The sequence below is a fragment of the Pollicipes pollicipes genome, unplaced genomic scaffold (assembly GCF_011947565.3).
Source record: "Pollicipes pollicipes isolate AB1234 unplaced genomic scaffold, Ppol_2.1 Scaffold_7262;HRSCAF=8765_pilon_pilon_pilon, whole genome shotgun sequence".
Lineage (NCBI taxonomy): Eukaryota > Metazoa > Arthropoda > Thecostraca > Pollicipedomorpha > Pollicipedidae > Pollicipes > Pollicipes pollicipes.
In genome coordinates, this window is record NW_023597055.1 from 8,581,530 (window position 1) to 8,599,208 (window position 17,679).

Genomic DNA, 17,679 nt, shown 5'->3' on the forward strand with positions numbered 1-17,679 from the left:
ACACTCCAGACATTGACTTTTAGCATAAAACACATACTGGGCGTGCGAGGCATTTTCCCACACCCTGCCCTGCTGCTGGGGTACTCTTCACTGCTCCACTGCTGCTCACTGCTGGGTACTGCTCCGCTGCCACCGCACTCTTCGCCACAGACATTCGCGGCGACAGCGGATGGTGCCGTCGGCCCGTCTCGCCCCTGACCCCCCCCCCCCCCCCCCCCCCCCCCCCCCCCCCCCCAGGCGCTCCTTAGCACTCCTCCCGCAGCGCTCCTGATTGCCCCCCCCCCCCCTCCCCAGCGGCGCCTCTGAGAGCTCTCATTGGCGCCCCTGAGCGCCCCCCGCGGCGCCTTGAACCCTCCTCTCGTGGTTGCCCCTGAACGCCCTCCCTTGCGGCGTCTCTGAAAGCCCCCCCCCCCCCCCCCTCCGGCGTCAGGTGCTGGCAGGCGAGCGGCAGCGCGTCACCATCACCCTCGAGTGCGACGCGCCGGCCGAGGTGGAGCTGCCCGAGGTGCCGGTGGTCGAGGACGAGGCCGAGACGGCGGCGGCGCTCAACGCCCGCCGCCAGCGCTCGGAGCTGCGCGTGCGCCGCGCCCTGGCGCCGTACGCCCTGCTGGTGGTGGCGGCCGCCGTCAGGGACAGGTCGGTCGGTCGGCGCGGAGGACGAGCCGGCGCCGGCGCGGTGGCGCGCTCTCGGTCGGACGCGGAAGCACGCTCGCGTCGAGGTGCTCGCGTCAGTGTTCTCAGGGTGATTGTGCTCGCGCCAGTCTGCTCACGTTAGTGTCCTTTGAAAGGGGTCAACGCTGCAGGGCGGCGGACGTTGTGCACAAGTGGCGTTCCAAGGTGTGGCCTGCGTGCACCTAACGCAAAGTGCATTGCTAGTCTTGCGGTATGCGAAACGGCCACAGCGCGTCCGATTTCGTCCGATGGCTGCCGTGCTTTGTTCGAGATACGACTGATGCAGTGCGATGTGATATACAACGCTGACATACGGACCGACGCTGGTGCTTCAGTAGTCTGGGAGGCCACAGCGACACGTTACGTCATTGTTATATGCTGACGCTTCCAGCGCTTTGTTGTATCGTTTGGTTGAAAGTTCAAGCACTGCATGCAGGGAAGCGCCTGATCATGCCACGCGTCCGTGCCGAGGATAATGTAACCCGCTCATTTCCATCACCATCATCACAGACAACAGCGCTGTCGCATCGGAACAGTCCTGCCCCGCCTGGACCGGCCACTAATGTTGTCTGCAGGCAGGAGGAGATCCAGGCCGTGCTGGACGCGCGTGGCTTCACCAGCGGGGCGGAGACGTGTGCGGTGCTCTCCGAGGAGGAGGTGGGACGCCCTGCTGCTGGGTCCGCCGCCGGAGCCCGTGAGTGCCGCTACGCTCTCGTCGCTGGGGGCTCTCAACACGGACGCAGCGCCCGGTTTAATGTCGGGGAATGAAGCTAGGTCATGTGACGTCACAGTTCAGGATGTGCTGAACTGTGATGTAACATGAGCGCGTGGGGGCCGCTTTAAAGTGTAACCAAACAGAACAGCGGAAAATAACGCAACCAACGATACAGGCTAGTGGTTTGAAGTCCCCACTGAGGTTTACAAATTACTTTGTCGCCATTTTTTCCGTGTCACGGATCCGTTCTGCTGTGTAAGAATCGGTTTTGCGGTTTTGCACAGTATAGGTACTGTTAGTGGTATTGATGGAGACATAGGTTCTAGGGATCCCCCCCCCCCCCCTGTGCTTGGGGTGTCTACTGTGGCTTTCAAATTACCTTTGCATTCCAAACTGGTTTTTGAAACATGCTACTTACTGGCATAAGCGAAAGAATATTGCAAGAAGTCAGGTGTTTCCCCGTCGCGTCGCCATAAAACTCCCTCTGACCATCCTCCCTCTCCCCTTCTCTCTCTCTCTCTCCTGTCACTTTCTCCCCCCCCCCCCCCCCCTCTGCACGGTGCCGTCGACAGTCGTGGCGGCGGATTCGGAGCCGCCGGCTGAGGACGCCGACGAGGCCGGCGGACAGGACACCGGTGACGAACAGCCTTCGGAGGAGGATGCCGACGCCCCGGACCAGCCGGCTGACGCGGAGGCGGCCGACGCCGAGGGCGACGGCGGGGGGTGGCGGCGAGCCGGCGGAGCCCGAGGAGGAGGACCCGGAAATACTGGCCAAGAGACAAGCGGTCAAGGACATGATGCTGGAGGGAGAGGTTAGTCGAGGTTACATTTGGAAAGCAAATGCAGGGGATTCCAACATATGTAGATGAATGTTGAGTGTAACTCACATTGGCACAGGTAAAGTGCGATAAAAACCAATTTTGGAGCCGGTGCTTTGCATGTCTTACCAAATGCCTAGCGTTAGGGTTAATGTGCAGCATTTTCGGAAGGTGAAGGTCGCATGGCATCCACGGGCTCCCTCTCTCTCCCCTCCCTCTTACACCATGCACATTGGCTCGTAATCGCGTTAGCACGTCCAGCGCGGCGCGTTTAATGGAGTGACGGTGCAGGTTGGCAATTTTACGTGCAATTTTAACGTGCAGGTGCAACTTTATGCGATCCGTGTGTGCCCGGCAGTGCGCCCTGGTCGCCATCTTGGACTCGGAATACAGCGAAGACAAACCCTACCGCTGGCTCACCCTGTACCTGGGCCAAGCACCAGCGCCGCCTCCCGAGATCCAGCTGGAAGCTGAAGTTGCGCCGGCCGCCGCTGGAGGGCAGGAGGGTGGTGACCAGTCAGCGGATGGCGAGGCGGCCGAGAGCGGAGAGGAGGGCGAGGATGGTGCAGCGGAGGAGGAGCCGCCAGCGGAGGAGCCGCCAGCGGAGGATGCACCAGCGGAGGAGGCTCCAGCGGAGGAGGCTCCAGCAGATGAGGCACCAGCGGAGGAAGCGCCAGCGGAGGAAGAGGAGGGCGAGCCCCTGCCGACCATCGAAGAGCAGCTGCAGGAGCTGCTGGAGGACCTCAGTCCTGCCGCGTGGACACCTCCTACCGTGCTCGGTCAGGTGAGGCTCAGCTGGCGCGCGTTTGGCCGTGCCATGCCTGACAGTATGACTGACTAACGTTTCTTCCTAGAAACGTCAAACTGGCCATGCATGAAGTTGGGCTGTGATGGTGGGGGGTGGGGGGGGGGGGTGCCTGCGCCCCTTCGCACGCATCTGCCGCGCCCATCAGACGATGCGGTAGACTCCGGTGGGCGACGCCGAGGCCAGAGTGCTGGTGACGATGCTGACTACACAACTGGGTGAGAACCAGAACCTCCAGGTCTGCGACGCTGCTCCGGCAAACTGGGCCCCCGGCGCCGCCTGTCGCGCCCTCCCGCCCTGGGCTGCTCGCGGTCAGTACGCCGCCCGGCGGCGTGACGCGTTGTGTCCGCGCGTCGCAGTGGGCCGCCCTGCGCAAGTACTTCCCCGAGCTGTACCGGGCGGCGCCGGCGCCGCCGGCGGAGCAGGTGGCGTTCGTCATCTTCCCGGCCAGCCGCGAGGAGGCGCCGCAGCTGCTCCTCGACGCCGGGTTCCGCGTCCTGCACTCGGGCTCCGACGCCCTCATAGAGGAGGTACGCTGATGCCTCGAGAACTGCGGCTGGCTTATGTGGAGAACCCTCCGTTTGGCTGCTGAGTGAGTTGTTTGTTCGGGGGAAAGACCTGTTTTGCTTATGAACTCGTGGTCACAGCACTAGCCGTTTGATTCTGCGAGCTTTGGAAACACGGGTCTTTGCCAGGAGTGGACAATGCTGATTGAACATTCTCGTGTCTTTTATGAACATTCTCGTGTCATTTATGAACATTCTCGTGTCATTCATTGAGCATCTCCATGGCATTCATGAGCATTCCTTCGTGAACGTTCTTTCCAAAACTTCACAACTCTGCAAGATTTGGCTTCCTTCAGCAGGATCCTGTCTCTGCTCACCCTTTATTCGCGGCAAAGATGAAAATATGACGGCCACCACCGTCACACAGATGCGAACACTCGAACCAGACCCATCATGTTAGCATCATCCGGCGAACGGTATCCCTCCGTGGCGCCGACTGTTCCGACCAGACGCGTCCCGGGCCGCACCGCCGGCCCGGTCGCCGCGCCGAGCGGCCGGTCGCCAGGCGCGGATCGGCCCCGTGGCGCGCAGCCCACAGGCAGCCGCTATCGCCCCGCCGCGCCCTGCCGCGCCGCGCCGCGCCGCGCCCCGCCCCGCCCCGCCGCGCCGCGCCGCCGCCAGGCGCCGAGCGCTCCGCGGCGCGCACCTGGCAGACGGCCGTCACCGCCCCGCCCCGCGCGCCGCCGCCAGGTAGCCGAGCAGCTGGTGGCCAGCCTGGAGGGCGGCCAGAGCCAGATCCCAGAGCTGGTGGCGGAGCCGGTGTACGCGGTGGCACTGGCGTGCGCCGGCGACGCCGCCCTCTCCGCCATGGTCAACATGGACCCGCTCTACCTGTCCGACGGCCCCGGTGTGAGTGGGGACGCGGCGGCGAGCCGCTCTGGACCGGGCGCAGGGCAGACACGGCAGGACTCCCTCGCTGGACTGCCGCCAGTTAATGTACCCGAGACTGAGAGAAATGTGTGTGCCCTAGTATTTAAACTCGTGTTGGAAACCCAGGAAGTTGCATTGGAAACGCAGGAAGTGTGGGACCTGGATTTCAGCGGCCGTTGTTTGATGCCTGTAGACGTAGTGTGTCAGTACAAGCTCTCGGGCTCGCCCGTGTAGCGTAGAGGACACTGTGCTAGTGCGACATGTGCGCTGTGTTATTGTTGTACGCCCAGTGAGCAAGCCTGTAAAAACCGCACACCCGTCATGAAATTCCTCTGTCGTCCCCAGCTCAAGCCGACCTGGACGCCAAGCTGGTGTTTGCCTCTTGGGGTGTCGAGATCGACACTCTGCTGGCCCCACCTGCAGAGGGCGCACCACCAGCGGAGGGTGCTGCTGAGGGGGCGCCGCCGGCGGAGGGTGCTGCCGAGGGGGCGCCGCCGGCGGAGGGTGCTGCCGAGGGGGCGCCGCCGGCGGAGGGTGCTGCTGAAGGAGCGCCGCCGGCGGAGGGTGCTGCTGAAGGAGCGCCGCCGGCGGAGGGTGCTGCTGAAGGAGCGCCGCCGGCGGAGGGTGCTGCCGAGGGGGCGCCGCCGGCGGAGGGTGCTGCCGAGGGGGCGCCGCCGGCGGAGGGTGCTGCAGAGGGGGCGCCGCCGGTGGAGGGGGCGCCATCGGCGGAGGGTGCTGCCGAGGAGGCGCCGCCGGTGGAAGGTGCTGCTGAGGGGGCGCCGCCGGCAGATGGTGCTGCCGAGGGGGCGCCACCTGCGGAGGATGCTGCCGAGGGGGCGGCGCCGGCAGATGAAACCGATGCAACGGAGGGTGCCACAGACGCAACACCAGCCGCTGAAGGAACTCCTCCGGAAGGCGCTGCCATAGCAGAGGAGGCTCCAGCAGAGCAAGCTCCAGCAGAAGCTCCAGCAGAAGGGTCTCCAGCAGAAGAGGCTCCAGCAGAAGAGGCTCCAGCAGAAGAGGCTCCAGCAGAAGTTCCAGCAGAGGAGGCCCCAGCAGAGGAAGCTCCAGCAAAGGAAGCCCCAGCAGAGGAGGCCTCAGCAGAAGAAGCCCCAGCAGAGGAAGCTCCAGCAGAGGAAGCTCCAGCAGAGGAAGCTCCAGCAGAAGAAGCCCCAGCAGAGGAAGCCCCAGCAGAGGAAGCTTCAGCAGAAGAGGCCCCAGCAGAGGAAGCTCCAACAGAGGAAGCTCCAGCGGAGGAAGCTCCAGCAGAGGGAGCTCCAGCAGAGAAGGCCCCAGCAGAGGAGGCTCCAGCGGCCGAATAAATGTGGTGGTAAGCACAACTCCTATATGATATACCACTTGTGGGAAGGGGGATGAGTGGAGGCAGATAGTGCAATACTCATATACTCAGCAGTATTTTGTCCTCCACCTGGCGCCGTGCCTGCGTCTCCTTCCCTCCTTTGTGCGTTGAGCACGCGCAACTCAGAGCGCGCCGCGCAGGGCCGGATTGGCAGGAGATATCACCCGCCCCAGCCGCTGCCGGTACCTCGTGCTGTGGGGGAGGGAGCGGCCCCGAGAGCACCTCGCTGGCGGAGGCTGAGTACCCGCAGAGCCGGCTGTCTGCAGTGACGAAGGCAGGGCAGCTGGATGCGCGTGTTGGTTGCCATCTTTAGTGTATGCTTCTGCTTACATGTCGGCACGAGTGATCCACCAATGATTTGGTTGACTCGGTTACGACTCCTTTTCGCTCAGAACTCATGCTGAAAGGAATTTGTTTCACTTTGACTAAGGGAAAACTCGCAAACTGTGGGGCTGACTAAAAGTTCACATGAAGTCACTCACAAACTAGCTGTATCTCCAAGCGTTCCACGCAAGTGTCCTGAATTGCCGTCTTTTTCTGCCCCAGTTTGAGCATATTCATAAACTTGGTCACTCAGCATCTCCGATGAGGTTTATTTTATTGCGAAGGCCTTTAACACAGCTAACATCACTTCAAACGAGATAAATCGAATAGAATTCACAACTTTGTCAGGACGTGCAGCGATAACAAAATATCACTTTGACCACCGAAATAGAGGGCACTGCGAATGCCACCCCCGATAACACTAGGCGTCCTCGCAAAACGCTCGCACCCATGTCACGTGGCACATAGCGCGGTAAAGAAGCTAGGGGTAGGGCACTGAATGCGCTTTGGAGGGCGCCAGCTCACCCAAACTGCCCGCTGCCCGGCCCGGACGGGGCGGACCCGACGGGCCCCGCGGGCGCCGACGCAGGAAGAAGTGCGGTCAACACGGTCCGCGCGTGGCCGGCACGCTGCCTGGCCAGGACATCACTCGGGGCCGGACGACACGCAATCAAACGTCAGTCGAGCGTCACGAGGTCGTCACACCGTCACGCAACACCTGCCCCACCCCCACCCCCCCCCCCCCCCCGCCGCCGTCCGAGACGTACCTGCGGGCTCCCTCTTGGCCTCCGCTGAGATGGTGACGTCATCATCCGCCCCTGGGGAAAAGGCCAGCTATCGCCTGGCAGCGGCGTGGACGGACGCTGGCCGACAGCGTCTGCCGCCGCCAAGTATTAACGTCGGTGTCGCCGATAGATGTCGCCACTGGCGGTTGCGGCAACGCACAGGAGCGTGTTCAAGGCATCAGACCGTCCCGTCAGTGCATTAGAGCGAAGCTGACGATCGACTGGCGGTCCTCGGACTTGGATCGCTTCCGCACGCTCCGCCTCCTGCTCGTCTGCGTGCCGTTGATGGACGGCACTGAAACGCAGGGCAACGCCGGCTAGAGACGGCCAGTTGCATCTGCATCAGCCAAAGCATCTGCCACAAACAAAAACATATCGAACGGACCCAGAACGTTGTTCCTTGGATACCATATGCTGTAAACACCGCACGACGCACACTAGACCATACACGTACTCCCTCCACCAAACAAACTTGCATGCATGCTTGCTCTCCAAATCTGCGTATCGCAAATATGCCTCCTCTCACAGACCATCACAATAAGATTTCCTCTCATGCACCACATCGTCCTGTCTGACATCAGCCCACATCTCACTGCGCGCAGCTTCCCTATTCCAAGCACTATTAGACGTGTTCCCCTTTCTAAGGTCCATGGTATGTGCCTCCCCTCTCTCACATCCCGTTACATACGAACCTTACCTTTCATATCCCACCTGGTACTCATCTTCTTTCCATTCACCCCACATTCCACTTCGCACACGTCTCAGGTCGCTACAGCCAAGTTCTGAGATAGGCCTGAGGGGCTCCGTGGAGACTGCCATCCCCGTCTGCCTCCCTGTCGCAGCCGCCGCTGGCTCTCAGCCTCTTCGTTCTCTTGGCCCCGCTTTTGCCCCAGCCTTTTCCATGCTCTGACCCTTTCCAAACTCTTGTGAACTGTCAGGCATCGCACTTGGTGCTAGCGCCTCTGGCCTACCAGAACGCCTAATCTAATGTAATTTGTGATGCAACGGCACATGCCATTCACCTAGGCGCAAACAGAAATTCACTTATCTTTATCTTTAGCCCGCAGCATAACAAAGCATTCCACTTCATCTTTCGTAGATTTGGGAACAAAACAGCATCACTTATTGTCTTTCAAAATGCGCGTCCACGCGATATTTGTCCACGAATTTGATGACCAAGAGAGGAGACATTTGCGCCGTTTACTCGGCACGTAACGGTACGCGTCTCCCCCCCCCCCCCCCCCCCCAACAGGAACTCACCCACACCCTCCATCTCCCCCTCCACACACGTATACGCACGCACGCACACACGCACGCACGCACGCACGCACGCACGACCCTCTGCCGCAGCCGTGCCGGCGGCGGCGGCGGGTATACTGACGCGTCTTGACGCCGTTGTCTCGCGCTACGGAGGCGCGTCGCCGGCCGCCGGCCGCCTGCCGGACGGACGGCAGGCGGGAGTCGTCAAACTCGTCGTCCGACTGCACCATCGACTGGCGGCGCCGGCTGGACCTGGCCAACACAGAGCAGGGGCGGGTGACGTCACAACGGAGGTGGGTGACGTCACAGTGTGGTCCGAACCCACCACAGCGACGCAGGAGTATGGGAGGAGGCAGGGAAGCTACTCCATCCCTCCAGTTGTGTCCGATTTCACAGTTTCGGAAAAAGTCACTGGGGTGAGTGGAGCAAGGTGCTGGCGACGTCACCTTGCCTATTGGGTGCTGCGAACAAGAGGCTCTGCTGCAGGTCAGATGTTTTTTTTTAATCGCGCTGAGGTTCTTAAGCCCCTTCTTTCAACGCAGAAGGTCGTCGTAGGTGTAATAATTTATACCGTAAGAGTTACACAAGCTCCTTTCTTTCCTCTTTACGACCTAGACCGCGATCGCGACCGAAGTATCATCTAATAAAAGGCTTCCAGCGCGTATCGTTACCGGCAGCGAACAACCCTTGTTTCCCACATCTGACGTCAGTTTCTGCCGCGGCCGGGGCGCCACCGGCAGGCGCTCACCTGGTGCGACGGTCGGCGTGCCGCATCTCGGTCAGCAGGGAGGAGCGCCGGCCGGCACCGGTCGCCGACTCCAGGTCACCCGAGCTGCCCCAGCGACGCATTCCGCTCCTGTGGACACGCACTTCCGCCATCAGACCAAGCGCCGGTGGGGGTGCACCACGCAGGGGGGAAGGGGGCACCGAAATACGCAGGCGGCTCTGTTAGGTCAACGTGCCGGTCAGCCTGCTGGTCTTGACTGCTGACTGGGCGGATCATAGTAGCTGCATTGTTGGCGCCTGCACTGTTTCGAGTTCTAGCTCGGGGAGGAACCCAGACGTCAAAGTTTTGCGAGATCATGCGAATTGTCACTAAACTCTTGTGGAATGGCCCAGTAGGTGTAAATCTTGCGAAACAAAATAATCATGTGAAATAATAATACTAATAATAAAATATCGTGTGAAACTCTTGGCTCAGGAGGGCGAGAGTGGGGGGCAGGCCCCCTTCGCCCATCTGTTGGCTACGTCCCTGCTGTGTGGCAGCTGACGCGTCACAAAGTGCGTGTTGTACGAACGGCCACTGAGGCACACCTGCCACCACTCACTCACCCATTAGCGAAGCTGCCGCGTCGGCTTGTGTTGCCCTCATCCATGGACCCTGGTCGCCTACTTCCGCGCCGTCTTCGCCTGCGGACGTCGCAAGACATTGCTGAAATCCCGGTTACGATCGGGACTTTTACAGCAGTGGCTTGGTCGGGGAGAGCTGAAGCGTGGACCGCCTCCCTGAGACTCTCGAGAGGCTCAGGAGAGGCCACTCTGGTGAACAGGGGTGTAATTGGGGCCCCAGTCCCCCTTCCCACTCCATCTGCATCCTAGTGTGAAAACTCCCACGATGTGGAATGTTTTGTTGTTTTTAGACAGATTGGATTTCTGGAACACCCCGAGGGGCTTCGAGAGGACAAGGGCCTGTGGCGGCTGGGGGCCGTAAGTGATCGGGGGGCCCGAAAAGATCGGGGTTCCTGAGATGGTCAGAAGACCGGAGACCACCAGAGGCCTTCCCTGGCTGATCGTGGCTGATCTAGGAGGCCTGCATGGTTGGTGAATGGTCACAGTGGTAGTAGCGATGACTCGTTGATGCTGCCAGGGTCGATCATGTGCCTGACAGGACCCTGGTCACAGGTAGAGGGCCGTTGGAGACCGGTCACGGACCCTCGGAACTGACAAGATCCTGGCCACAGGTGAAGGGCCCCTGGAGATCGGCCACGGACCCCTGGAACTGACAGGACCCTGGCGACAGGTGAAGGGCTGTTGGAGACCGGTCACGGATCCTCAGAACTGTCAGGATCCTGGCCACAGGTGAAGGGCTGTTGGAGACCGGTCACGGATCCTTGAAACTGTCAGGACCCTGGCCACAGGTGAAGGGCTGTTGGAGGCCTGTCACGGAACCCTGGAACTGACAGGACCCTGGCCACAGGTGAAGGGCTGTTGGGGATCGGTCACGGGCCCCTGGGCCTGCTGGACGTATCTGGGCACGAAATACAGAGCGGCCAAATGCTCGTGGACATCAACAAATGGCTATAAACAAACAAGACACGTGTCAAAACTAGAAAGGGCATACTGCCTGCAGAAGTAACCAAAACGCTTCTGAAAAAGGGTGCAAGATAATAGATACGAACACTTATCGAAAACTGGAGCATCTGCCTTCAAGGCCGGCCGCAAAATGTAGCTTGGCAGAATCCCTCTTAACGTATCCGTGTGCAGCCAGCGCTTTAAACTGGTCCAAAATGAATAACCGCTGCATGCCCACGCCTGGTTGAAAATACTATGGTGGAATTTGATTCACCCTACACGCCCTTTCGGACGTTGACAGAAAACACGTTAGGAATGTTGGTCAATCAGAAATCACTGAGTGGACATCTGCTTCCAAAGCATGATAAATGTATTATGTCTCACGACGCACCTGATTTTTACGGTCATACATCAACACTGTAATCAGTACGGCAACCGAAGCACGCGACCCAAAAAACTGCCGGTGGCGGGTCCCGATCCCGCGACACCGCCGGTCACAGGCCCACAACCCTCACCTGCCGGCTACTGACTGAATGCCGTGCACGCTGTCGCGCATCTCGCGCCGGTCAGCTGACGAGGGTGGCGAGTCGGGCGACCTGCTGATCCGGATCGGAGGCAGGCGGAGGGGCGAGGCGGCGGAGCTGGGCACAGAGCTGTGGCCGGCCCGCGCGCGCCGTCAGAGCGGCGCCGGACAGCGGAACAGCGACGCCGAGGGGTGGGGAGGGGCGCCCGAGGCCGGACAGCGGGCGGGCGGCGGAGCTCGCGCGGCAAAAGCGGCGAAAACGTGAGCAAGCACGGCAGACAAGGACTCGTAAAGGTAGAAACTGAATGGGTGAGCGAAAATCGAAGCCAGGAACACAACCAGCTAACGTGCAGAGCGGTTGTTGTAACATACCGGTGGGTTTGTATAACATGAAAATTTGCGGAAAAAGTTTTATGGAGCAAAACAGGAGCGTAGGACTTTACCGCCAAAACAGGCAAGTCGGCGAAGAAGAATTAAGAGATGGATGAGGAATGTGTTGACACATGGAAAAATTAACTTTCACGAGACAAGCTGTCGAACACTGGCACAACAGAGAATTCTGACGACAGAATGAAGCATTAGCGGGTGCATAATCGCAATGCAACCCACACTCTGTATGTATTGCAGCAACGACGAGGTGGCTTATTGTCACTGCTCGTTAGCGCCATGTTCTTATCATAATAGCTTCGGTTTTCAGCCGATTTCAGTCGCAGACCTAGCTCCAAAAGACCTCGTTTTTTAATAGCTAATGCCATTTAGCCCTTTTTTCTATCACACCGTGCGACTTGGTTTGATTGGGCCAGACATGAAGTCTGATTCTCTCTCAGTTGCACAACGTCTCAGCTTTTAATCAAAAAGCCAAATTACTGCGAAATCCTTGGAAAATTCGGCACGAGACATAGTTGGAAAGATTTTAGGGCCATAGCAGGACTACCTTTTTCACACAGTCTGATCAGGAAAGGCTCCAAGTGTACGCACTCGTCTAGAAAGAGGGCGAAATAGCTGTAACTGCATACTGTGGTACATAATTTAAAACAAACCAGCCTTCTGTGCCGCCATGTTTGAGCCGATGCCAACCGAGGCTTGCGTGGGGTTACGCCAGAGGACAGGGGCATGTGGTCGCTTCCAAACATGGCGTGTGAGCTGTTCCACGACAGGCGTGTAGGAGGAGCCGGAAGCCATCAGCAGTCACCCACTCAAGCCACAGGATTGAGTAGCATTTCGTCATTTTAAAACATCCCGATCCCGGTCATTATCCCATAAAACATCCCGGTCATTATCGATGAAGGGGACGTCTCTTCTGGCGCGAGTGCGCCCCTGCTGACAAAGCTGACGTCAGTCTGTGACGTAATTTTCCAACCCATCGCGCTAGCTGTTTTGACCTCCGTTGATTTTGACAGCTGAAAATCGGTCATGGAGCCCAGATATCAGATGCTCATCAGATGATGAGAGCATTTCCAGTCAACCAATATATAAAGATATCTTCATGGACAAGGCACCAATGGCAATGACCTGCATCAGAGGTATACATGTCGATTTAGCAGCAAGTTATATGACAGGGCATCAACGTAAAATAGTTTACGTTGACCGGTTGTACTGCAGGCTGAGAATGACCTTTAAATCGTAAGGCCAAGGCCGCGACAGATTTCAAGTCACAGAAAAACCGTAGCTCAACACCAATATCCCCGAGCAAACGGGACAGTAACGGAGGGGCAGGCCAACACGGACAGGACAAACACAAAGTGAATCTTACACCGCTCTGTCTGTGAGGCGGTTGCAGGCAAGGCTGTGACGTCAGAAACGCTTGTGGCCGATTGGTCAACGAATCGGCGGCCGGGCGGTGATTGGCTAAGCGTGGCCTTGAAATCAGAGCCGCGGCAGACGGGTGACTGCTGATTGGCTCTTGGCGTCTGAGGTGGGCGAGGCAGGGGCGCTTCGCGAGGAGCTGGACTGGATCCGTGGGAGCTGAGGATTGGCAGAGCTGCAAGACCGCGCAAAACACCCGTCAACGTTCTGCAGCCAGCTGAGAGACCTGAGTTTTGAGGAGTAAAGGACATTACCAAAAGTGCACCTATGGAGCGTCCATTAATTACGTTACGCATGTAGAGAGGGGGCTTTGATGGAGCATAAACGATAGGTAACAAGCGGTTGACGTCATGGATAGTGTACCGTTCATGGACCAGACGTTGATGAGATTATTATCCTGACATCTTTTTTAAATGTTCTCAAGAACTTTCAGCCGGGTACTGCTAGCTTTCGCATTGCAAGAAATGCGCTCTTATCTTTTTATCACCTCTAGCTCAAGCAGGGGCCAAGCGAACGTGACATTGCTTGTTTAACACTGCGTAACCAGTGCGTAACCAGACGAAGGGGTTGAAGATTGAAAGGCGTCATACACAGACTGCTTGAAGTTAATATAACGTTATATTTGTCAATTTAGAGCGTATATGAATGCAGCATCCCGAAAATTGATTAAATCTGGACTTAGTGTCGGTACGTGTACATCACTTCTTGCTTCTGCGTTCAGGCGGAGCGAGCATTCCCTTAGGAGAGCGATACAATCCGCCAAACACTACTTTTAGAGTACCCACCTTTTAGAGTACCCATCGTTTCACTTGTTACTGTGCAATTTTGCCAGTTAAAGATGGTGATGAACAGGGAAAGGGTCCTTCTTCGAAAGATATTATGCTGTGGGCTGCTGTCCCAGTGCGTGAGCGAGCACGCAAAATGCAACGACGCATTCTACTCAACCACCTACGTGTAAGCGGTCCTACATCTTCGCAACAAACTTCGCGAAACAGTCCGCCTAAGGCCGAGCGCGTTGTAAGATTCCCGCAGGTGCTGTCGTAAGAGCGGCCTTTGCGACACAAGACTGCACTCATCTGCATGACGACGCTCACCTGTTCGGACTGCGCAGGCTTAGCGGCGTCTGCGGCCGCTTGTTGTCAAAGTCCACGCTGCTCCTTCGCCCCAGGTGCTGGAATAGCTTCTCGTCCCTGAGGACGGCGCATACTGTTGTCACCGCGCATCAAGTACCATCGTTATGTGTCGTGTGACGCTTGTCAGGCATCGATGTCACCTAGATAGGGGCCTGCCATCCGGACAGCATGCAGAGTAGATATGATGCAGTCGGTAGGCCACCACATACGTCATTTCATCGAACCCTAGCGCTGTCAATTCCCACCGGAGCACACACAAGCCAACGCCTAAAACGGCACGGAGCGGCAGCGACGCGACGCGCGGTTCCCAGTGACGTCACTGACCGGTCGGTGCCGATCGGCGGCAGACGCCCGCCGTCCTGGTTGACGCTGCTCATCATGGAGAGCGTGGATGGCGACTGCGGGCAGGCGGCAGCCGTGTGAGGGACGTCCGGAGGCGGTCACCACAGCCGTATTAGGAACACCCAAAGGCGACAGCCGTGTCAGGGGCGCCCGGAGGCGGCGGTCACCGCAGCTGTGTCAGGGGCATCCGGAGGCGGTCACCGCAGCCGTGTCAGGGACGCCCTGAGGCGGTCACCACAGCCGTGTCAGGGGCATCCGGAGGCGGTCACCACAGCTGTGTCAGGGGCATCCGGAGGCGGTCATCACAGCCGTGTCAGGGGCATCCGGAGGCGGTCATCACAGCTGTGTCAGGGGCATCCGGAGGCGGTCATCACAGCCGTGTCAGGGGCGCCCTGAGGCGGTCATCACAGCTGTGTCAGGGGCATCCGGAGGCGGTCACCACAGCCGTATCAGGAAAACCCAAAGGCGACAGCCGTGTCAGGGGCGCCTGGAGGCGACAGCCGTGTCAGGGACGCCCGGAGGCGACAGCCGTGTCAGGAGCGTCCGGAGGCGACAGCCGTGTCAGGGGCGCCCGGAGGCGACAGCCGTGTCAGGGGCGCCCGGAGGCGACAGCCGTGTCAGGGACGCACGGAGACGACAGCCGTGTCAGGGGCGCCCGGAGGCGGTCATCGCAGTCGCAGAGCGCAGCAAATATACAACGCCGAGTTACATACACAGACAGACAGACGAATAGGCGTCCAGGCACAAGGCTGATAAGCAGCGTGAACACGTCATAGGTCAAGCACTGGTACCCATGCGTTACGATGCCGAGTCACATCCGTGGAAAAGGGATTGTCAAATGTCTACATCTTGGACAGTTTTCCTCTCTGGTATTTCTAAATCACAATGTTGGCAACACATCTCTTTACGTTCAGTTTCACGTTCATTTATATTACTCAGCTTATTACACTTATTCACACATAAGCTCTGCTCCGGACCACTGCTTCGCATTATATCTGCATCATGGAACTTCAATACCAAGAATTCACACGGGAGGCCTCGACCCTGCATGAACACCTACCAAAACGCTTCCACTCATCGGGCAAAGTCATGCATACTGCTAGAGACGCTGCGTGTATCAGCTCGTTTCTTTGGAGGCCTGCCCTTACGACCTCATCCCTGATGGACCTACGAGCATCATGCTACTTCTGAAGGGAACACCCGTGTGATTCATGCCTTTTCTTCCAAAGTTACTCACACAATTGTCCGTAACTTCGGCGATGTGGTTCGACGCCTCGCTACGCATAACCAGTGCACTGAGGCTGCCCGTACCGCATCCCCGTACCCGAGTACTCACAGCGTACCCGAGCACTCACACTTCCTGGCAACTTTGCCCGTTTGCTAAACGTGGGGTGTAACATCGTGCTGGTGGATCCTTATCGTGTCATGCAGGTGCATGACACGGCCGCTCGTGGTAAAGGTGCTGGCAGGAAGGAGTGAGTCATCACGCGTGGAGAGACGAGTCATCAGGCGTGGACAAGTGAGTCATCAGGTGTGGATAGGTAAGTCATCAGGCGTGGAGAGATGAGTCATCAGGCGTTGATAGATGAGTCATCAGGCGTGGAGAGATGAGTCATCAGGCGTGGAGGGTGAGTCATCAGGCGCTACTCGTGTCAGGTGAGTGGGGGTCGAGCACCAGCGAGGGTATCTCTCAGTCCGGCGGCGACTGTCACTCGCTCCGGCACAACCCGGACAACCAACCACCACAGCGCCGGGGCTCGTTCTGATGACCCAAGGCGACCCCGTGACCTCTCTGAGTGACCGCTGGCGACCTACCCGCATGACCTCGTTCAGTCCGTTGAGAAAGCGCTGATCCCTCTGCGCGCTGGGTCCCTGCAGCTCCTGCTGGTAGAGCGAGTACATCTTCTGCAGCTCCGGAGGCATGTCGCCGCCATTCGGGCTCCGGCCCGACTCAATATCTGGCGGCATAGGAGAGAGCATCATCCAATAATGGATCATATTGTCCTGTGTCTGCATGCAGCCGGTTACCACTACAAGATAATTGTCTATCTGTGTATCTAACTAATAATTTGTGATAATTGATAATTATCACTTCTGCTATTGTTTCGAGAACGGCATGTTGCCAAAATATCAGCCCAACTATATCTCTATTCTCCTGGTTTTTCCCAGGAATAAGGCTAATACTATTGTCTTGTCTATAAGATAATTGTCGTCTGCTCGGCCTCCGCTGGTCGCACGCAGCTGCTGTTGCTATTGAGATTGCATCAAGCCCTGCTGTCGGCAGATGACCCCGTCAGTTCTGTTTGACCTTAACTGACCTTGCACGAAGCATTGCTGTTGGCTAACGCTCTGGGAATAAACGTTTCACCCTCGTTGACTTTTCATGAAGTCCTTCTGTTGCTCAATGATCTGGTCACAATGGTTTGACCTTCGCTGACCTTGAATGAAGTCCCGACGTCGGACAATGCTCGTGACACATGGTTGGCGTTCGCTGACCTTGCATGAAGTCCCGCTGCTGGATAATGGTCTGGCATCACAAGTTTGACCTTTGCTGACTTTAAATGAAGTCGCGTTGTTGGCTCTGGTAACACAAGTTTGACCTTTGCTGACCTTGTATGAAGTCCCGCTGTCGGCTGATGATCTCGTCACACAGCGCCCTCTGTCGGTCGTAGCGCAGGATCATGAGGTCCCGCCGCCGCAGCTCGTGGTCCTTGATCAGCTGATTGCTGCGGATTTCCATCTGCGGCAGAATATGACGCCTTGAGACCACAGCGGAGGCGATGGCGACGCAGGCGCTGATTTTAGAAGGAACACCGGCGTTAATCAAACATCAAAAAAGCGTGCGTAATGTAATATATCGCAATAATGGTGTCAGGAAAATTAAACTGTATAAGAAATGGAAATAATTGTTCACTCAAACTCCGTTATTCGACTCTAGAGACGACTGAATTTTTAAAATGTTTTTGTCGTGCCCGTTGCGATGCGGTGAAGGTCTCCAGACATTCCTCCTAAAACCAGAGACGGCCCGACGTTATCATCTGACGCCGGCGACGGTAACTGATCCTAGTACGGGACACACCAGAGATGTGCTACTTCCTAAAGCGCACTACTGGCCTCGCACCAGAATTAGCGTATGTATATAAATATGTATGCGTATATACACCTGCAGCACCTGTAGCAGAGTCTATATACATATGTAGGTATATGTATATATATATATATATATATATATATATATATATATATATATATATATATATATATATATATATATATATATATATATATATATATATATGCTTGGCTTTGGTTGTCACCGGCATAAGTTGCGGATGCCGACACGCGTACTACCGGCCAACGTGTCTTTTCGCCACCAAAGTCCCTGCATACCCAACCAAAGCAGCACAC

The 17,679-nt window shown here is 57.6% G+C and overlaps 1 protein-coding gene and 1 pseudogene across 1 annotated transcript; one reads left to right on the top strand and one right to left on the bottom strand.

Annotated features, from left to right (window-relative positions):
• Positions 1–2,121: 2,121 nt before the first annotated feature.
• Positions 2,122–6,357, top strand: LOC119114206 (fibrous sheath CABYR-binding protein-like). Its single transcript, XM_037238404.1, has 6 exons — positions 2,122–2,199; positions 2,564–2,989; positions 3,370–3,540; positions 4,267–4,423; positions 4,792–4,920; positions 6,353–6,357. Exons 1-6 carry the CDS (start codon positions 2,182–2,184, stop codon positions 6,355–6,357), a joined length of 906 nt encoding a protein of 301 aa, XP_037094299.1. The 5' UTR covers positions 2,122–2,181.
• Positions 6,358–6,917: 560 nt separating this feature from the next.
• LOC119114209 (kinesin-like protein KIF19) overlaps positions 6,918–17,679 on the bottom strand; it is a 39,307-nt pseudogene continuing 28,545 nt past the window's right edge.